This window comes from Xenopus laevis, chromosome 1L (genome assembly GCF_017654675.1).
Source record: "Xenopus laevis strain J_2021 chromosome 1L, Xenopus_laevis_v10.1, whole genome shotgun sequence".
Lineage (NCBI taxonomy): Eukaryota > Metazoa > Chordata > Amphibia > Anura > Pipidae > Xenopus > Xenopus laevis.
Window position 1 is genome coordinate 218,387,332 of NC_054371.1, and position 22,684 is coordinate 218,410,015.

At 40.1% G+C, this 22,684-nt stretch overlaps 1 protein-coding gene across 4 annotated transcripts in view; it reads left to right on the forward strand.

Annotated features, from left to right (window-relative positions):
* Positions 1–22,684, forward strand: part of pdzd2.L (PDZ domain containing 2 L homeolog) — a 206,251-nt gene that overhangs the window by 177,092 nt on the left and 6,475 nt on the right. For all 4 annotated transcript variants that reach the window (XM_018266584.2, XM_018266579.2, XM_041569775.1 and 1 more), the window contains 6 exons: positions 5,275–6,086; positions 8,369–8,513; positions 10,996–14,173; positions 15,873–15,990; positions 18,548–18,649; positions 19,944–20,211. In XM_018266584.2, the coding sequence (XP_018122073.1) occupies positions 5,275–6,086; positions 8,369–8,513; positions 10,996–14,173; positions 15,873–15,990; positions 18,548–18,649; positions 19,944–20,211 (4,623 nt within the window). The remainder of the gene's footprint in view (positions 1–5,274; positions 6,087–8,368; positions 8,514–10,995; positions 14,174–15,872; positions 15,991–18,547; positions 18,650–19,943; positions 20,212–22,684) is intronic.

Here is a 22,684-nt window from a genome sequence, read left to right on the forward strand (position 1 = left end):
CACTTACTTGGCACCACCCAGGAACATTTTTCATGCTTGTGTTGCTCCCCAACTCTTTTTACATCTGAATGTTGCTCACGGGTGAAAAAGGTTGGGGACCCCTAGAGAGAAAGGCAAACTCATTGTATAGGCCCCTGCATCCTCCATTAAAAAAAAAACAGTGCTAGGCATTTGCTTACACACAACTTTGTATGTACTGAAAAACTATACCTTGCACTCGATCCAGGGGCGTAACTACAGAGGGAGCAGACCCTGCGGCTGCAGAGGGGCCCAGGAGGTGTAGTGGTCCCATGAGACCCTAATTATTGAGTCATTTCATCAGATATTGATAAAACAGGTCAACCTTTGGGTATGTTGGGGGCCCTAAAATGAAGTTGTTGTGGGCCTGTATCATCTAGTTACGCCACTGACTCAAGCACATTGCATATAGTGCCAACTTGCCCCTTTAGTGAACAAGTCCCTGTATCCCCAAGTAAGTTTGGCTGTCTCTGCACCCACAATGATCCATAAAAATGGCTTGAATTACTATAGCCCCATTCAAAGTCACCCTGACGCTCTAATTGCTGGAAAAAATCTATTGCGAGGCGTTAAGTGTTCTGCATGGAAGATTCACCTCGCTCCCTTCTTTCCAGCCTGTGAGTGACGCATTCTGTAAATTGGAGGGGTCCTCTCTTTAATTTGGAATCGCTCATTGTGTACTTAAGCTCTTTCCGAGGGTCACTGCCAGCATCTAAACATTTATCTGGAAAAAGAGCTACTAAAAATTACTTGGCTGCCTTATTGCTGCCTGATCATTTGCACAGGCTGGAATTTTCGCTATTAAAGTCTGTACCTCAAAATTTAAAGGTATACAGTCCTCATATAACCTTCTTATTGATCTAAAATTGTTTATTTTTAGTACTGCACTCAACACAATATTGTAATATAATATCTCACCTTATCAGCCTGAATGCCTGAAAAGGCCATTTCACCTTTGGTTCCTCAGTCTGTGCACTGTATTTGTTTTCCCTAGCATCCAGCATTCAGATTTAGATTTGCCACTGTCTCAGACTTCCTGCCCACAACCTTCCTATCGTGTTACAATCTCCTCCTAGGGATGTGGCCTATTGGAATCAGGTGTTGATAAGTGAGAGGTATTGTCCATAGTACTGTCCATTATTCAAACCTGTACAGAGAACTACAATGATAGCAATGACAGTTTCCACTAACTAAGCACAGCTTTTCAGGAAATGTATAGGTATTGTGGTCCTTTTACTCTCACTGAAGTTTAGAACCTAGAGTAAAAGTTACTTTATTACATATTTGTACATTAATTACATTTTCTCAAAGCACACCCTTCATAAGGAAAGCTGGCTTGTTAAACGTTTCCTAGTAAATTAGATAATCTGTCCCCTTTATGAATTTGATTGTCGTTCTCTGCCTTTTTTCCGGTTCCTCTGTGTCATCTTCTGTAGATGATTTCTTCGTATTGACCATAAATCACTTGCACCAAACAGTGCGGGATGCTGTATATTAACACCAAGCTTTCCTGTAGTTACATTTTCCCAGTTCTGTAACCAAGTTGGCAGTTGCATATTATTTTTTTAGTTTTATAGGGCTGGGTGGCACAGTATCATTGGCAGGAATAGACCAGGTTTGTAGGGTGCTGTTGCAGAAATGTAAACAATTTAAGAAATATTGCAGAAATGAGTAACATATTTCACTTTATTATTATTGTATGATGTTATATTGATGATGTTTTATTAAAGCCTCTTGGGATTTGTTGTGGCCAAATTAGTATATATTTCATAGTAATAATATGCCAGCAAGATATACTACTGTTGTAGCTCTTGCAATTTCCATCTGCTTTTATAGAAGCTGACATTCAGCAGTAAGAATTTCCCCTGCGGGACAAATTTACCCTTCATTGGGTACGGGCAACTGTATTTAGGAGATCATTTTATTTACTGTTTGGCTGGGAAACATAGCAAGTTATATTATATGTTTGTGTGCAAATAGGTATGGGATCTGTTATCCAGAATGCTGGGGACATGGGGTTTTCTGGGTAAGGGGTCTTTCCGTGGATCATCATACCTTAAGTCTACTAGAAAATCATGTAAAAATTAAATAAACCCAATAGGCTGGTTCTGCTTCCAATAAGGATTAATTATATCTTAGTTGGGATCAAGTACAAGCTACTGTTTTATTATTACAGAGAAAAAGGAAATTATATTTTTAGAATATGAAATATTTGTTTAAAAATAGCGTCTAATGAAGACGGCTGTCCCGTATCTCATACCTGCATTTTGATAACACAACAGTTCTGGATAGTGGAATCATATAAATATGTTTGTATTAGACACAGTAAGGTTGGGTTGGAGTCAAGAGAAACCTCTGATGGAAACCAGAGTAGCTACTCCCGACCTGGAGTAGTTTGAGTAAATACAGTGATTTCCTCTGGGCTACAGACTGATGGGAAAGCTCTGGGACTTCTCTGCTGCTGAATGTTCAGATTCCAGCTCTTAAGCAGCGACCCCTGCCATTGCAACAGTTTGTCAGCCCCAGGAAGCCCCTGATGTGCACATGGTCAATGTATTCGTTCTACAGTCAAGTCATTCCAAGGATAAACACTATTTGTTGTGCAGTTTGACAATATTATAAAGTCACACTATTCCATGGTACAGGGAAAGGTTACTTATAAAGGTATGGGACCTGTTATCCAGAATGCTCTGGACCTGGGGCTTTCCGGATAACAGATCTTTCCGTAATTTGGATCTTCATACCTTAAGTCTACTAGAATATCATGTAAACCTTAAATAAACCCAATAGGCTGGTTTTGCTTCCAATAAGGATTAATTATATCTTAGCTGGGATCAATTACAAGCGACTGTTTTATTATTACAGAGAAATATAAATCATTTTTAAAAATGTAGATTATTTGGGTAAAATAGCGTCTATGGGAGACGGCCTTTCCATAATTCGGAGCTTTCTGGATAACGGGTTTCCAGATAATGGATCCCATACCTGTAATACAGTTCTAATTTATTCTTAACATATGCACGTATTGAAGCAGTACTTTAAATGCAGTATGTCTTAAAGGAGTTGTTCACCTTCATGTAAACTTTTAGTATGTTAGGAAATGGACGGTTCTTTTTTTTTTTTTAATAGTTTTTAGAATTATTTGCTTTCTTCTTCTGACTCTTTCAAGTTTCTGGATGGGGGTCGCTGACCCCCAGCTGCCCACAAACGATTGCTCTGTGAGACTACAATTTTATTGTTGCTTTTTATTTTTTATTACTTCTCTTTCTATTCAGGCTCTCGCTTCTTCACATTCCAGCTTCTTATTTAAACCACTGCCTGGTTGCTAGAGTAATTTGGACCATAGTAACCAGATAGCTGCTGGGATTCCAAGCTGGAAAGCTGATGAACATAATATTTAAAAAAAAAAACACAAATAATAGAAAATGAAGACCAATTGCAAAATGTCTCTCTGCATCAGCCTAAAAGTTGAAAAGTAGCCTAACAAAGCAATAGATTATGGACTACTTGGGTCAACCCCCATCTAGAGCTTGAAAGAGTCAATAATTCAAAAACTGTTAACCAATTGAAAGCTGCTATTTCATAATATACTAAGGGGCCTATTTATTAAACATCAATTTTTTCCTGGTCCAGCTTTTAAAGGGGAAAACTCACATTTTTAGGGAAAAGAAAAACTCAAATGTAATAAAAAAGAAAAACGCAAATGTTTAGATATGTATTATACCCCAAAGCAGCTAAAAATCTGAATTCTCAAACCTGTCGAGGTCATGTAGAAGTGAATGGCAGATGTCCCTGAAGTTGTTTCTTGACATCGTGATCTGCTCTGGGTTTCGTACGATTATCCGAAAAAGTCAGGGTATTCGGCGGCAACTCGGAAAAATCTAGCGATTCGGGCATGAAAAATTTGTACATTTTTGTGGAGACTCCTTCAAGCCGATTATTTTATAAATGAGTTAGATTCGCGGATGGGAGTTAGGTCGACTTTGTTTTAATAAAAAAGAGAGAGAAATGCTTTTTTTAGTAAAATTCCCCCCCGAAATGTTTACCTGAAGGTGAACAACCCATTTAAAGGAACGGTAACGTCAAAAAATAAAAGTGTTTTAAAGTAATGAAAATATAATGCAGTGTTGCCCTGCACTGGTAAACCTGCTGTGTTTGCTTAAGAAACACTACTATTGTTTATATAAATAAGCTACTGTGTAGCAATGGGGGCAGCCATTCAAAGTAGAAAAGGCTCAGGTTACACAGCAGATAACAGATAAGCTCTGTCTGTCTAATGGTGTTATCTGTTATCCATTAGTTAACCTGTGCCATATAGCCGTTTTTCAATTTCCACCATTGCTCCACAGCAGCTTGTTTATATGAACTATAGTATTGTTTCTGAAGCAAACACATCAGTTTTACCAGTGCAGGGCAACACTACATGATATTTTCATTACTTTAAAACATTTTTTGTGTTACTGTTCCATTAAGGTATGGTGACAAAATTATGGAAAGATCTGGAAAACTCCAGGTTCTGAGTGTTCTGGATAACAGGTTCCATACCTGTACCTCTTCTGTATGTGGCAGTTCAGGGCTATGTGTAAGGGCACACTCTATTTTGGCTTCCTATAGAGAACTAAAGCTTAACTAAAGAAGTAGCTAGAAAATGTTGTGCAGTATGTTTTTGCTTCTGTACCAGCCCAAGGCAACCACATCCCTTTAGCAGTAAAGATCTGTGTCTCCAAAGATGCCCCAGTAGCTCCCCATCTTCTTTTCTGCTGATTCACTGCACATGCTCTGTGCTGCTGTCACTTACTGAGCTTAGGGACCCACTCACAATATACAGTACACATAGAATAGAAATGTCACAATATAAGGCTGATTAGTAATTAATACAGATAATTACTACATGGCAGCACAGAAACCAGTGCAATTAGCATCAGAATTTAATAATCAGCAAACCTGTAGCATCAGCTTATATTACAGCCAGGGAAGCTCATTTTCTGCTGGATAATTAGTGACGAGCCCTAAGCTTAGCTTCTCAACAGCCAATCAGAGCCCACTGAGCATGTGAGTGTCACAGACACTTTCCAAGATGGTGACCCCCTGTGACAAGTTTGAAGTCCTGGATCACTGCTGCTATTGACAAGCTGAAACTTCAGGCTGGTGCAATAAGTTCACTATATAAAATATGGCATTTTTAGCCATATTCATTTTTAGGATTTAGGTCTCCTTTAAGCCAACCCAACAAACTGGTGCCATTGTTTGTTTCAGATGCTAAGGAATGTGGAACAAAGGCCAAGAGCTTTATTCCAGCCTCCCACAGAAATGGAAATATTCCGGGTCCTTGCAACAAGCACACTGTCGGCACCAGACCGTCCAGTCTGAAAAGCAGCCCCCAGTCAATACGCAGTCCTCTCTTGCGCCAGCGTCGCATTGTGTGCTATGAAGATGAGGATGGCAGTGAGGAGGATGACATGAGTAGGAAAGAGGAAGGCAACTACAAAGATCCTTTAAAGAAAATTGCAGATGAGGATTCCGGAATTGTCATGTCAACTTCGTCCCTGGATGTCGATGAGGAAATAAAGGACAATAACCTTCCTGTGAAATGTGCCAGTGAGGCCGGAACCTCTCTCTGTGGCAGCTCGGTGGAATCTGAAGACAGTTCCGTGGAGCACATGGTGGATTCTCCTTTCTTTGCCATCAAATGTTTTGATTACTCTGCCAAGGCCGACGCTCGCCCCTGCACTTTGGCACTCAAAGAACCCACAGAAGGGCCGGCGGAAAGCAAGAGGTCTCCGAAACTGGAGCACAAAGCTATCACTCGAGTTAAAAGCATGATGAGCACTGAATACCCCAACTCTCCAAAACCCAAAGCAGAGGAGAGCTGCCCCCCAGCGAAGCCAACAAAGCCTCTTCTATTGGTCAAAAAGGCTGAAGGCTCAGAGCATTCTGGGAAATGCATCACTGACACCGTTCAACTGTTCTGCAGCGAGTACGAGTCCGTGGGGCTGGACCTGGAGATTAAAGAAAGTCCTTCATCTGTTATAATAACTGGATTACGGCCGGGCAGAGACGCAGAAAAGGTATGTGCACTTTGCTACTGTTTCACTGACACCTCCAATGTTTTTGTTGCACTTTTAGAAAGGTTTTTATACTGAAAACAGGTATTTTTGTGTGTATATATATATATATATATATATATATATATATATATATATATATATATATATATATATATATATATATATATATATATATATATATATATATATATATATATATATATAGGTATGGAATCCGTTATCCGGAAACCCATTATCCAAAAAGCTCTGAATTACAAGAAGCCCTTCTCCCACAGACTCCATTTTATACAAATAATCCAAATTTTTAGAAATCATTTCCTTTTTCTCTGTAATAATAAAACAGTACCTTGTACTTGATCACAATTATATAATTATATAGTGAATAAAGTACCCCCTCTTGTAAATTATAAGGATATTATAAGTTACCGAGGAGTTTCATGACCATATAAATATATTTTTATACAGGTCATGGATCTCCGAGGTAACTTATAATATCCTTATTTTTTGCAACTGGGGGTACTTTATTTAGTATAATACACAAGTTTCAGTGAGTCATGTGACAGAAATGACATCAGAACTCACCGTTTATAACTGATGACTTCAGAACTCACCGTTTATAAGAATGTAATTTATAAGATATTCATGGCTTTTGTGTATTATATAAGGATAATATTATCCTTAATGGAGGTAAAGGCATCCTGTTGGGTTTATTTAATGCTTAAAAAAAGACTTTCTCGTAGACTTAGGGTATCCAGAATACCCCAGGTCCCGAGCATTCTGGATAACGGGTCTCATACCTGTAAACTGTAATGGCTGATACATTAGGAATGTTTACTCTTTCTGAGTAATGTTTGTCTTCCATTTATTTTCCCCATACAAGCAAAAGTGTAGAAGTACAGAGTTTATTGTAATATATTGTAATAGGGGTTACGTATATTCAGTGAGACCCTAAGGGCATTCTGCATTCTAACCCAGCTAGCTGTACACTCGTTAAAGGGGTGGTTATAGAATGGCTAATTCAAAGCAACATTTTGATTGGCCTTCATTTTTTTTTTTTTTTATAGTTTTTGAATTATATGCCTTTCTAAAAAACAAATGCTCTGTAAGGCTACAAATGTATTGTTATTGCTACTTTTTATTGCTCGTGCCTCTTCTATTCATATTCCAGTCTCTTCTTAAAATAAATGCAAAGTTGCTAGGGTCATTTGGACCTTAGCGACCATATTGCTGAAATTACAAACTGGAGAGCTGTTGAATAAAAAAGCTAAATAACTCAGAAACCACAAATAATAAAAAATGAAAACCAATTGCAAATGGTCACAGAATATCACTCTCTACATCATACTAAAAAGTTTATTCAAAGGTGAACAACCCCTTTAAATCAGTGGGTTCATGCAGTTTTCCATAGGCCAGAAGCATATCATCTTCAAACCTGCACTTTTTCCAAGAACCAGGATATCTTTAGAAATCGCTTTTTTTATTTTTAAATTTATTGACAGATTTCCTTTTTCTCCGAAATAATAAATCACTACCTTGTATGTGATAGTGATTCTCCTGCATAATGAGCCATAATTAACAACACCCCCCCCCCGCCGGTAATTTTACATCTCATAGGGCATAGGATGGAAAGTGGTTGGGGGGAGCATCATTTTTTATTTGCATTGCAGCCATATCCCCCCCTCCTGAGGTAGACAGCCCCCCCCAGTCATAGGGTCTGCTCCTCTGTATTTATACTGCTGCGTTACATCCTAGCAACGGCATCTGTTAAATGTCAGGATGAAGTATGGATAGGAAGAGAAGTAATTAAAAAAAGGTGCAAATAACAATGTGGCCCATAATCAGTCTGGTTTCCAAGGTAACTATCCCTTTTCAGAGAGATGCAAAATAGAAAGGCAGATAATTCAGAAACCTGATACAGTGGAGTCCTCATTACTCTTTGTATGGGTTTTTAGTATTTTTGTATGTTTTAGTATTTGTGGTGTCACTTCTGCCGAGCTCACTATTGATACAAATCAAATTTCTGTATATTGTTAATATAAAGCTTAACGTCCCCTTTAATTACCGTCTAGGGAAACTTTTTTTTATGAACGAGCCATACGGTCGTGTTTGGATTAAAGGCTCATTATATTGTTTTAGAAAACCACAATTGAGCCCAGTAATACCGTAACAGCTCGCGGCCCCTGCGTGCAGATTTATTATTGTGACTGCCTTTATAAATACTCATTTCACATGACCTGTATGAAGGGTGCGGCAAATGGGACTGATTTATAACATTTTGCTAGGACTGTATGGGAAAGTTAGCAGCTGGCGATGAGATTATATCGATTAATGGCGTTCGAGTGAGCGAGTTGTCGTACCAACAGACCTGTGATTTTATCCAGTGCCTGCCTTCATCCGTTACTCTGGAAGTCCGGAAGCCAGTGTCAGGTAATCCTACATCGCTGCTTGCACTAATCATTCATTTCTAATCATGCTCTGGGGCTGTTTCACTGCCTCATTCTACTCTTGGGAAAATCCTAGTTGAAGTAAACCTTAAAAAAAAGTGAATGTAAAATGAATGAGGGTGCTATTCTAAGCACTTTTGCAGTGTTCATTCATTATTTATTTATTTTTAATTCCAAGATATTAAAGCATACATGTACTGTTAACATGAATGAATTTTGTTACAACAGCGCCACCTGCTGGTCATTTTTCCACCAGTCTGACCACCAAGTAGTCAAGGAAGTTGTCAGGAGAAAGAAAGAGGCTGCTCTGATGTTCTTCTGATTAGGAAAAAATTAGAAACCTTTCTCAAATCTTTCCTAAGCAGAAGAACATCAGAGCAGCCTCTTTTGGGTTTGACGTACATGCTCAAGCTGCTCTGCATTTGAGGGGTACCTTGACCGCACCCAACACGAGGCCCTTACTTAATACGGGGGCCTAATGGCTTAATAGGGGCAGCTGTACCAGATCCAACAACACTTACCATCCAGGTTCTCCTGGCACAACTTTCCTTTAAGCACATCAAATCCCCTTAACCTTTGAGTGGTATGTTATATATATCTATACGGCAAAACCCCAATTTTAATGTTTTTTCAGGGGCCCAGGAAAAAGTAAAATTCGGAAAATGCTTTATATATTGGTGGGACCACCAAAACACAGTGTAAGAAAACTAAAAGTTAGGTTATGTGTACTTCAGATATGTCCCAGTTATGATAAATATACAGTTGTTGTTCACAAAGTCCTAATAAAACTGGAAGCTTGTTAAACAAGGGCAGAAAATATTTTGTTATTGTTCAATGGGTTGTAATAGTATTTTAAGAAGCGTCCCCATTCCCCTGCATTATAAAACAGGAGAGCCTTCCCAAGATACATGCTTACAATTGCTTACTTAAAGCAAGGGCCGCCATCAGGGGGGCACTGGGGTGAACATTTGGGCAGATTAAAGCTGGCTATACACTATAACATTCATTCAGTTGGCAAGGTCACTAATTGGTATCTTATCTGCCTATTTATGTGGCCCTCTGATGGGCCAAAAACTGTCCAGATGCTGACCCGGCAGGTATGATTTTCAAGTTGGATCAAGGCCCTCATTGGCTTATTGATGCAGCCCTCTCTTTCACAGCTTGTATTCTCAACTTCGTAATTCGTTCATTAAGGGCAGAGACACGCGGTCAGATTCAGGGAGATTAGTCGTCCAATGACAAATCTTCTCTTCTCCAAGGCAACTAATCTCCCCCAACTGCCTTCCCGCCGGCTAAAATGTAAATCGCCGGCGAGATGCCAACTTCAGGTCGACTTCGGAATACGAAGCACTCCCAAGTGCCATCCCGCCGGCGATTTTCATTCTAGATTCTCCCCGAATTTGACCGTGTGTCTCCGCCCTTAACCCTAGGACCAAACAATCAGATGACCATCTTAGGTGGGTATATCGGGGGAAAGATCCGCTCATTTGGTGACCTTGCCAAAAGAGGCTATAGCCAGCTTTGGCTGAGCGATATCAGGCTAATCTGATCGTTTGTCCCTAGGGCTAAATAATCAAATTACAACAATGGGAGCTGGAATACAAATCGGATCAAGGTCCGCATCAATAGGCCTATGTGCTTATCAATCCAATGTGAAAATACAACCTGCCCGGTTGACATGGTATCAGTATGGAGGGCCAGGTATCAGTATGGAGGGCCCCATACACGGCCAGATAAGCCCTTTGCCTTTATTGGAACTGTAACTTGTGAGGGTCATTTATAAATATGGTGGACTTTGTACATCTCATGTATGACATTATGTACTGCTTATATATACTCTGTATAAATTGCCAAAACATTTCAACTGCTTTGTGGAGGCAATGATACGGCGTGTGTGTAAAGTGTTAACCACTGATTTAGACCAGAGTACTTGAAAGGACATGGAAGAAAGCAGAAGGGCAGACAAGAGAAATAGACTGGATCAGTAAGGGTGGCCAGGCAAGCAACTTGACTAAAAATGCTGCTCGCCTTGGTCCTGCTTACCTGTATCCACATCACTTAGTGTCACCAGAAACACCAGTGGTGAGTACTGCACACAATATTGTCACATATTCTCTGATAGTCGGGGAGACTTAATCAAACAGGTTATGGACAGCCCTGCGGGGTTGTGATGAAAAGATGTCCTAAAAGACTGTGTAGACAAAAAAACCTGTTGATCAAGCCAACAAGCTATATCTGTAGCAAGATGATGTCTGTTCCTATCATTTCCTTGGGCCGGAAATATCTGTGCATGTATTTCCATCTTAAGACACACTAGTGTGTAGTCTCAGACCATCATTAGCATCTGCTATTACCACTTAAATCTCTAACTGCAAAGAATCCCATGGCGTGTATGTTTGATGTATTTTGATTTCCAGTTGTTATTTTTTATACTTTCCTCACCGTGTTGTATGTTTTTGTTGCAGCTGTTGATAGACTGTCACACATCATTATGGCCTCAGGCCAGCAGAGACCTGTTGACCAAGAGGAAATCCTTAGACAGAATGGCCAAGAAAACAGCCAATGTGAAGGGACCCAACACACAATGGATGGCTTTACTCCAGCCAGAGTGACTATTGAAGCAGAAAGTGCACTGATAAACCAGGGCTTTGAAGCAGGGGACTGCTGTGAAAGTACTATCACTAATATTGATGATTTTATTAATGAGCTTAATTTTTCTGGAACACCTTCATGTGACCTTGCAAAAGAGGACATGGAGGCTTGTGTGGCCTCAGAACACCAAGGGAACTGTGAGGGCACAAAAACAGAAGAAACTGACACTGAGTTGTGTAGTAGCATTACAAATTTTGATGAAAGCACAAGCCAGTCAGAGAACATTTTGCCATTTTCTGTTTTGGAGTCCCTTTCTACAGATAAAAAATTTGCTGTGGACAAAAGTTGCTTGAGTAGTTATTCCCGCAATTTTAACAGCTTGACGGAGGAGGATTTCTCCTTGTCAGACCGAATTTTAAGCAGTTCGCTCGACCTGCCGGTCTCTATGTATGGAACAGCAGAGGATTCTGACACTGAGTCATTCCTTGATTCTACAAGTGACCTGATCTCCTCCCTTCAGAACCAGTCTTGCATCTCGGAAATACAAACTGCTACAGATTCGGAGGAGGAACAAATTGAAATTTGCTGTGCTCTTCAGAAAGGAGACAGTGGGACGCATCAGTTCTATGATGTGCACCAGATGTGCCCAGTAGCAACCTTAAGTAAAACACCTAAAGATTTGCCAGATGAGAGCGATACTTCAGGTGGGAAGGCTCTCACAGGTTTTGGACATTGTCCTACTTTAGTAGATCAGGTAACTGTGGAAAACCTAGTAGATATGGGTCATTTAGGCGCTTCACCTGCCATGTTTTTGTTAAACAATGAATCTCAGGAATTAAGTTGCTGCAGTGAAATACGTTTAGCCAACCACAGTGCCTTACAAATTCAAGATCCCATGACATTACAAGTAAATGACAATTCTACTGATGTTCATAACTTGGGACTGGTGCCACTCTCCGTAGATGATGTCGATTTCTGCCCATTGGATCGTTTGGACAATGGAGAAATGATGTCATCAGTTGAAGAATCCATAAACAGTCACATCATCACATCATGTGCTATTCAGGATCCGAGCAAAGATGAGAAATGCATTACTAAAAGCGTAGAAGCTAGCTGTGCCAATAGAACTGAAGGTCCCATTAAAATGTCTACTGTTTCTACATCTAATGTCAAAAGCACCCAGGTAAAAAGGGAAACCTTGCCAGAGATAAATGATATTAAATCCCCTGCCACCAGAAACTGTACTCTAGATAAGTTTAAGTCAAATGTTCCCTTGTCAAAGCTTCACAGTGACACTAAAACAACATTAAAAAGTAGCCTTCAAATATTAAGCACTCAGGTATCCAAACCAGGACCCAAACTAAAAGGTCTTAGTATCAAAAGTAAAAATAAAGAACAGGCTAAAAATTACCCTGCAAAAGCTGAAAAACTCTCACCGCAGGCTTCACCGAAACTTCTGACAAAAAGAGCTTCTATGACTGACGGCTCCACCTCGGCAAGAGACCGCACAGTTCGAAGTCCTGTTATTACAAAGAAACTAGAGCATGAGCAAAAACACAAACCCCTGTGCTCTGTACAGGGAGATAACTCAAAAGCAAGTGCCAACCTCAGTGCCAATAGAATTACATGTAGTGGTAAGAATGATAAAATGAGCAGAATAACTGGAAAAGGCCCAAATGACCATGGCAAGGGTGAAGGATTCTCTATAAGGGTAGGTAAAGCAGACATGGAGGTTTCTACAGAAACCAGAGAAAAATTTGCTTCCAAAAAGGCCCCTAACAAAACTGTTACCTGCACAGACCGTGGCACCCAGGAACATATAGACCATCTAATGGTCGAGAGTAATCTTCAGAAAATGTCAGCTCAAGGACTGGAAACCCATGATATTCGAAGGACGTTTATTGAAGTAAAGTTGTCCTCAGCACTTCCACACACAATGACTTCTGCCCCTCGAGGAAAGGATTGCACTAATAAAGCAAACATTTTGACCAATGACCATTTTGCCAACGTATACGTGTCTCCTACGATCCATGAAAAGTCTGTGGTGTGTAAACCAGTCACTAGAACATATTCTATGCCAGCGCACCTTCCAATCTTCATGAATCATGAGGAAACACAGACAAAGGGAAGGTCTCCAAATCATTGCCTCATTTCTCAGGGCTCAGTGGAATGTGTCTTTGAAAAATATCTCCACGCAGCAAATAATAGTCCAGCGGGTGCACAGAATCAACATCTAAAAGCCAAGCTGATGACCCAAGATGGTCATGGGTCCACTGAAAAATATGTTTCTCACAGTGAAATCATGAGAACTATTAGAAGAAACTATTACTATGAACTAAACTGGTCCCATGACCCCATATCTTCTTTCACAGTGAAGCAAAGGATTAAATCGTTTGAAAATCTAGCACATTTTGATAAAACGGTCATGAAGGTCATAGATATGAACCATACCCCCTTTGGTTCCAAACCACCCATATGCAGGCGATCTTCTGGTTCAGTGCCGTCAGAAGGAAGCCTCCATGAAGCCTCCAGGTTATTGAGGCGAAGTTTAAGTTCATGTGATAGCCAGAGTGAAGTGACCTTAGGAGCAGACCTTATCAAAACGACCCCTTCAAGCGTGGCCTTAGCAGTCATTGAAAAGATTGCTGATGATAGCATAGCACAGCCCCCTGTAAACCAGGAGAACAGAACTGAGAAAATAGAGAGCTCTCCGCCAACAACGCAGTTAAGAAAAAACAAAACATCTTCAAGCCACATCAGACCATCCCTGTCTCGCTCTAAGATACGAGAACTAAGAGCATTGAGCATGCCAGACCTGGATAAATTGTGCACCGATGATTTTACAGTTGAACCCAAGGCACCGCAGTTCAAAACAGAACTTGAGATTATTCCTGCACGGTTAGGTGACTCTGAAAGCTTACTCAGGCAGAATATGGCACCTGCAGCATCAAACCTTTCTAACAACGGTCTCATGAGTTCTAATGTATCATCAACAGACCTGGATGAAAGTAGACCACATGGAACAATTTCCCGGAAATCATGGGCAATAAGGTAAATTACATTATTGACAAACTTCTGTAATCTTACGAATACAGTCATGTGATTGAGCATTACAAAAGGTTTGTTCACACTGTGTGATGTGTCCCATTCTAATTCTCATGCTTGGAAATTAAATGGGCTTCTGGCCATAGTTGGTAGGTGATTTTTGTGTTTGAGGAGGCTCAATAAGACATTTTATACACGTGTTCCTTACTAGTTTAGTAGTTCCCAAAGAGCAAAGCAGGATAAATTTAGTGCCCGTTTCATGTGTAATTCCCCAGAATACATGGCATGATAGAGTACCTATTTCGTAATATCTCCTAAAACACAGTGCTTATTCCACATATAATGCCATTTGTTCTGGGGGGTATTTAACATGAAATTGTCAATGAATTATCCTACAATGTGTTCTGGGGTAACATACAAGGAACCAGAATTTTTCATTTGTTTTGAGAGTTTACATTTCATTTATGTAAGTTGATCATACTTGTTTACCAATAGAATCATACAAAAATCCAGTCTTTTCAAGGCTTTTTGGCACAGGTATGCTGGCCAGATGACCTGGACTGATATCTATGTACCTGGATATCCGTCACTCCATCCACTGGGCAGATGTAATGCAGTGGCCGACATGCTTCATTATCAGATGAGGAATAATGTCCATACCATGTATACTGTATCTTTTTGTTTGGCCCATGGAACATTCCATAATGTACAGTTGTCTGTAGGGATGTTTTTGTTATGCCATCCCTTGTCTTCTTCAGCCTCACTCTCTGTGTCTCTCCTTGTGGCAAAACAAACTTTCTTCTTAAAGGAACATTAACACCAAAAAATAAAAGTGTTTTAAAGTAATGAAAATATCATGTACTGTTGCCCTGCACTGGTAAAACAGACGTTGGCTCATTTATGTATATAAACAATAGTAGTGTTTCTGAAGCAAACACATCAGTTTTACCAGTGCAGTGCAACACTGCATTATATTTTTATTACTTTAAAACACTTTTATTTTTTGATGTTACTGTTCCTTTAACTGGAAAATAATTCTGTTTACCCAGAGGCAGCCCAAAGTATTAAAGGAGAAGGAAAGGCAGTTTGCACTTGGGGGAGAAACTGCACCGGCCCAGGGTTATACCAGTGAGCACCACTTTAACTAAAAAGTTGGCTATTTCGTTCTACTGCGCATGCGTTTGCCTGGGAAAATTTGAAGAATGAAGAAGACGGAAGAAGATCTCTTCATGGTGCTCATTGGTATAACCCTGGGCCGGTGCAGTTCTTTGCCGATAGGAGCACCGGCCCGGGGTTTCAGGTAGTGTTGCCACCCGGCCAGTAAAACACCTGCCCAGGCCAGTATTACAAATTTACCAGCAATGTAGCTGCCTTGCTCTCGCGTGATGTGGCCCCACCCCTTTTGCATCACGGCCCGCCCCTTTAGTTCCCGCCCCCCGCTAGCCGGTAACATTTTTTTTTACAAAGGTGGCAACCCTAGTTTCAGGTAAGTCAATACAATCATTTGGGGGTGACTAACATTTGGCACTCCCAAGTGCAAACAGCCTTTCCTTCTCCTTTAAATCAAAGGTTCCTCAATCATTGATTCCGGGGCACGGATTCATATTATTTCATCCACATGATTGAAGTCCCAAACAGATTTTTGTATGACTTTGTACTTCTTGTCTAGCTACTTATTATTTAATATCCGTGCCTTTCTATTTAGCATGGATCAACTCATGGTCTCGACCCAGGATCAGCAGCACCTGCAATCTGTTTTGACTTCAGTATCCTCCAGATCGGATATCATAAGTCTGATTCAAGAAATAAAGTCGCAAACCGAGGTGAGCTCCGCTAATCCGACCCCTGGCCTCCCCTCCTTATATTCTTACAAACGAGTCGTTAGCCTAAACCTAATGAAACAGTAAGCAGCTGGCTTTGTGCTCAGCAGGAAATGGGTTTGGAAAACGAATTCTTTGTACCAGACATCGTTGGCCCCTGCGGTCAGGCAACGTCAATGTTTTTGTGCATGATTGTGGTTTGGGGGTGCCTCATGTTTGTGTTACGCTAATTTGCCATTTTTATTCAAGTGGTTTCAAGAACTTCTTAATAACCTTTCCCAAACAGATCTTTCTTTTCTGACCGTGTAAGAGTTTCTATTTTTTCTCCCTGGTATGAGTCGCAGGAGAAGTCTGGGTGGTAGAATATTTCACAATGATTTTTGGCGCGTCTAATAATTTGAAGAAATATGTGTTTGGGGAGCCGCTGCCAAAAAGAATAAAATATCTCTGGCATTTTTAAATACATGCCTGTGAAATTGCAGCCTGCCTCTGTCTCGACTCCACCAATCACGCTCAATGGAGAAACACAGACAATAAAGTGTCAGTAGCTCCGTTATCTGTGTAGCTGATATTATTATATAATGTCATTGTTATATATCTTTATGTCTGTACACCCTGCTGCATATGACTGTATATGGGAAGTTTAGCCTTTTCCTGCTGATTTTCATCCATGATTTGCTTTGCCACTCTATTGCTGAAGGATCTTAGGAATTGTAGTCCAGCAATAGATTGGCAAAATAGAACCATCTTTCTGGCCAAGAAGTCTAAATTTACTATATTTAAGGTGGAAAATTACTGTACGGGCTTCAAAATAAATGCAGTCTCTTCTGAGGCCTTTTGCAGTTTGCAGTTTTCAAGATATTAGCCGTTTTTATACATCTATTATAAAACAAACAGTGGCACCTCCTGTTCATTTTGGCTGAATGGCTATAGTCCACTTAAAATGAATTGTGTTAGAAGAGGAAGGTCTTGATGTTGCTCTGCTTATAACCAGAGAAAAGTCTGATAACTCCTCGGCTCACTTAAATTTTTCTAAGCAGAGCAACATCACAAGACGCTGCTTTATTCTCCCTAATTTTCAGCCGAGTGTAGCCACAGCCGGGGAAAATGAGCAGCAGTTAAATCAAATTAGTTTTATTAACCATTTAAAAACTGCTAATATCTTGACAGCTATGTACAAATAGTGTAAAGTGCTTAGATGGTTCTAACTGCAGCTGGCTAAAAAAAGCTAATCTCTGATTGGTTGCAAATTAGGTTCAAATTTGCACTGTGTTTATACATTATCCCACAATCTTTCCATTAGAGCCCCCCCCAATATACTGTTGAGTAAAAAAAAAAAAAAATGTTTCCCTTATCCTTTAACTGTCTCTTTAAGGAAAAAACTAAAAGTAACAGAAGTTTACTTCTAAGTATAATTATGGAGTATTCTTCCTTTAATCAATAGGCTCTTAGCCATAATTGTGACTGTTGGCATGAGTGAGGCAATGTTATAACCAGGGTGTGTGTCATGCATAGGGCAGCCAGCTGCGAATAGAGCCTTTGGCAAGTGTCTTTCCCAAAGATGTGAGACATTTCTGGTTTGGAACAGCAAGATGGCTGTCTGGCATAAATTCAAAGGAAAAGTCAGACTGAGCTCTGGGGTGGAATTCTGCTTCATATTCTGCAAGCTGGGCTGCAAGCTTAACTTATAGATTCATTGGCTTGTCTGTTGCCTGCCGATGTCATTTTGGAACAGTACACTTAAAGGATAAGTAAACCTTAAAAATAAGTGAATATAAAATTAATGAGGGTGCTATTCTAAGCATTTTTGCAATGTACATTCATTATTTATTTTTAATTCCAAGATATTAAAGGATACATGTACTGTTAATATGAATGAATGTTGTTACAACAGCGCCACCTGCTGGTCATTTTCCCACCAGTCTGACCACCAAGTAGTCAAGGAAGTTGTCAGGAGAAAGAAAGAGGCTGCTCTGATGTTCTTTTGCTTTGGAAAGATTTGAGAAAGGTTTCTAATTTATTTCCTAAGCAGAAGAACATCAGAGCAGCTTCTTTCTTTCTCCTGACAACTTCCTTGACTACTTGCAGGTAGGGTTGTCATCTGGCTGTTATTTTACCGGCCTGGCCGGTAAAAATTATGGCTGATCCCAATGTTATTAATAGGGAAAAAAGATAAATATATAGGAAGGCCGGTATTTTTTTGCAGAGAAGGCGGAAACCCTACTTGCTGGTCAGACTGGTTGGAAAATGACCAGACGGTGGCGCTGTTGTAACAAAACAGTACATGTATCCTTTAATTTCTTGGAATTAAAAAAAAATGAATGTACATTGCAAAAATTCTAAGAATAGCACTCTTATCAATTTAATATTCACTTGTTTTTAATGGTTACTTTAAGTCATAAATACAAACTTCTTATTTTGTTGATAGAACCTTTATTGGCGTCCGTATCCATCACGTCACAGTTAATAAAGCAATTGATTCATAAACCAAAAGAGAGAGACATTTTCATTGAATGGATTGTTGTAAAACAAATGTTGTTTTGCTGTTGTCTCTCTGCAGAGGAAGGAAGACGTCTATTTTGTGGTTCTGAATAAGGAAGAAGGAGCCGGCCTGGGGTTCAGCATTGCAGGAGGGACAGACTTGGAACAGAAATCAGTTACTGTAAGTGATGGTATCTGGGGCTATGTCAGTAGCTGGAAGCGTATGTGGATATTGGATCTCTGAATGGACTAGGGTTCTAACTGGGGTGTCTTTTATATTTTATCTATTCATTAATGACCTGGGGAAGAGTATAGTAAGGATTATACCTTTGTTTGCAGATGGCATAAAACCAAGCCAGCCAATCACTTCCATTAAGGACATTGTGCCCGGTAGGTTCTTGTCTAAATGAGTTCTGTAAAACATTGTACAGATATAGGACCTGTTATCCAGAATGTGTAGGACCTGGGATGTTCCAGATAAAGGGTCTTTCCGTAATTTGAATCTCCATACCTTGTCTACTAAAAAAAATCATTTAATATTAAATAAACCAAATAGGATTGTTTTTCCACCAATATGGATTTGTGCAGCATAGTTACTATTAAGTAGAAGTTTCTGTTTTATCATTACAGAGAAAAAGGAAATCAATTTTAAAAATGTAAATTATTTCATTAGTCTATGGGAGATGTATTTCCTGTAATTTGGAGCTTTCTGGATAATGGGTTTTCAGATAATGTATAAGTTGGCTTTGTCCAGAGTAGAGGTTCCCATACTGCAAGGTATGCCCCATTAGGAGTGCCCAAACCTTGGTGGGAGGGCCCAATATAAAGTCCTGTAAGGGTAAAACATAGAGAAAATGCATTTACCCTTATATTGTGCCTAAATAGGTTCTGTAACCATTGTATCCCTGAGCGCAAGATAAATGGGTTCCATAATCACTGTATAACGGAGCTCAAGGGCTCCCAGCGGGCTGTTCCCATAAGGTACTGTACATAGTTGACCCATAAATTGACTTTGTCTTGGGTAGAGGCTCCCAGACTGTGAAACTGGACCACCTAGGGGAGCCCAGAGCCTTGACTCGGGGACCAAACTAACGTTTTGTTAGGGTAACATTTGGGGGGAGCACTTATTTACCCTTATAGATAGTGATTGATGACTCTATTGAAGATAGAGATTTGTAGAGATTACTCCTTGGCTGTCTTGAATATTGGTGGAACTGTCTCTAAATGACTGATACAGCCATATATATGCTACCTTTGGGAGTGGTCTGGAAAAGTTTGGACTTGAAAATGGGGCTTGAACTAAAACAGTCCAGCAAACACTGGCCTAGGCTAATCAGAATGAACTCAGGTCTCCATCATCTCACTGGCTTCCTTAGTGTTGCCATTATTGGTTCCTTTCAAATATCACTTGCCACGTTGCACTCCCCAGCAAAGATACACAAAGTACAAACTCTAATTTAACTTCCTCATTCTAGGTGCACCGAGTATTTGCCAAGGCTGTGGCTTCCCAAGAAGCAATGACTGAGAAGGGAGACCGCATCTTGTCTATCAACGGCTGCTCCTTACAAGGTGCCACTCATGGGTACGCACTGAATGTCCTGCACAGGGCAAAGCTGCACAGACAAGCAGTGGTGGTGATAAAGAAAGAACGGAATGGGGAGAGGCTTTCCAGGCCAGACACTGCTGCTTCTAGAGGAAGACATACAACATCTGGAAAGGATGTGCCTATGACGAAGTTAGCAGGTAGGAGGTTAGCCCAAGGACACATGGAAAATATTTATTCTAAAGGCACATTTGTTTCAGATTATTACTGGGAGACTTCATGAAGTCTCTGGGAACTAATGAAATGCACTCTGAATCTTCCCTTCTTGTCTGTGGCAGGTCAATATTTCATCTCATTGGACTTGCTTTCATGGATATGGGCACTGCGGCTGGCTGGGTGACTAGGGAAAATTCTAGGGAATAGGGTGCTCTGTTTAAGGGGGAAGACGCTTAGAGATGGAGTTGGGTGATTTAGTTATTGGTGAACTGGCTACAGTCTAATTGTTTCATCTAGCAGAACTTTTCGAGGCACTGGTGGGCTACCCATAACTAAAATGCCATTTCTAAAGGGGCTTTTCCATGTAGGAAGGAAGGAGAAGCAGGGCCAGTCATGGTTCAACATGTAGAATAATGAGAATGGACTCTGCTCTCTTCTTCTAGTTAATAGAAAGGATAGAGTTTGTGGGAAAATATGATGGAAATTAATTGCTTGTTCCCATTGTGTACTTTCCAATATTTAAGCAAAGATAACCAGTTGCTGAATGCTAAATGTAGACTCACTAGATCAAACGGCGGGTGCCCCAGACCTTCAGCTACAAGAGAATTCCTCAAATAAATGGGGCTGGCACAAACTAGACCTCAGTCAGTATTGCCTCTTGTTCACCTTTGAGTTAACGTTTAGTATGATGTAGAGAGTGATATTCTGAGACAATTTGCAATTGGTTTTCATTTTTTAGTATTTGTGGTTTTTGAGTTATTGAGTTTTTTTTATTCAGCAGCTCTCCAGTTTGCAATTTCAGCCATCTGGTTGCTAGGGTCTATATTACCCTAGCAACCATGCGCTGATTCGAATAAGAGACTGGAATATGAATAGGAGGAGGAGGCCTGAATAGAAAGATGAGTAATAAAAAGTATCAATAACAATACATTTGTAGGGTCAGTTTAAACCGGAAAGGGTCGATAAATCGAAAAACTATAAAAAAGAGAAAAAATGAAGACCAATTGAAAAGCTTAATGGTGAACCTTTACATGCAATAGCAGCCCACTACTCGGGCTGTAGGGCATACAGTGGGCATTATTAGAGGGATTCTGTTATGATATTTATAGTGTAGTTTTTATTCCTAAATTACACTGCAAATAATTCACTCTACCATTTAAAATTTCATTACTGAACCAGCAAGTGTATTTTGTTTTAGTTCTAATATTGGTGTGTAGCTGTATCTCCGGTCACTTTGCCTGGTCATATGCTTTCAGAAAGAGCCAGCACTTTAGGATGGAATTGCTTTCTGGCAGGCTGTTGTTTCTCCTACTCAATGTAACTGAATGTGTCTCAGTGGGACCTGGATTTTACTATTGAGTGCTGTACGTTTTTTTTGGTTCAAGTGAGGTTTATCTACTAGGGAGCTGTTATCTGGTTACCTTACAATTGTTTGGCTGATGGGCTGATGGGCTGCTGGGGGGAAGGGATGAGGGTGATCTCACTCCAACTTGCAGTGCAGCAGTAAAGAGTGACTGAAGTTTATCAGAGCACAAGTCACATAACTGGGGACACCTGTGAAACGCACAATATGTATGGCCCCATGTCAAATTTCAAAATTAAATATAAAAAAAATCATTTTGCTCTTTTAAAAAATGGATTTTAGTGCAATAGTCTGCTGGAGCATCACTATTAACTGATTTTGAATAAAACATGCTTTCCCATGACAGTATCCCTTTAACATGTATTTTTTTTATTATTAACATGTCTTTTTAGAGAATATTCTGCAGTGCCCCATTATGTGCCTGTACACCCCCCAACATCAATGGTTTCCAATCCCCTGTCGCTGGTTTGGGTTTGTCTGTACAGAGTGATCCATAACCTCTAACTTTTTGGGATACAGTAGTTCTATCAAAATGATTTATGTTATGATAAGGAGCTGTCCAAAGAACCAGGCTCTGACATTCTATGTATAAACGGTCATTCTTGAACTCTAATATATGCACCGGATCCAAACACTTCTACCCCGTGCCATATGGTGCAGCAATACCGAGAAGGCTACCTTTATGTATGTTCCCCTTGAAATTCCAGGGGGAGGCCTCACCCACTGACGGATTTATTTGAATGCCTTTTCTTGTTGTTTTTGGAATTCAAGTAGTGCAGAAATTGTACAAAGAGCAGGCCACTTCCTTTCCTACTGTACATTAAAGGGCAATTATCTCCCACACCCTAGAGCCCCACTAGCTCGGTCTGTGCCGGCCCTTTGTACTGGGATATTTACACAGACTGGAGTGTTTAATAAACAATATGGAATGTTTCCTACAGGGTTCTCTTGTCTCCTGTCTGACACTCACATTAATAGGATGCCAGCAGCCCCGGGGTAGGGGGTTATAAAGTCTGTTTTCTATCCTTTTATTCTGGAGTAAGCAAAAATAAACAAATAAATGGACAACAATTTTGCCTATTGTTAGTAAACTC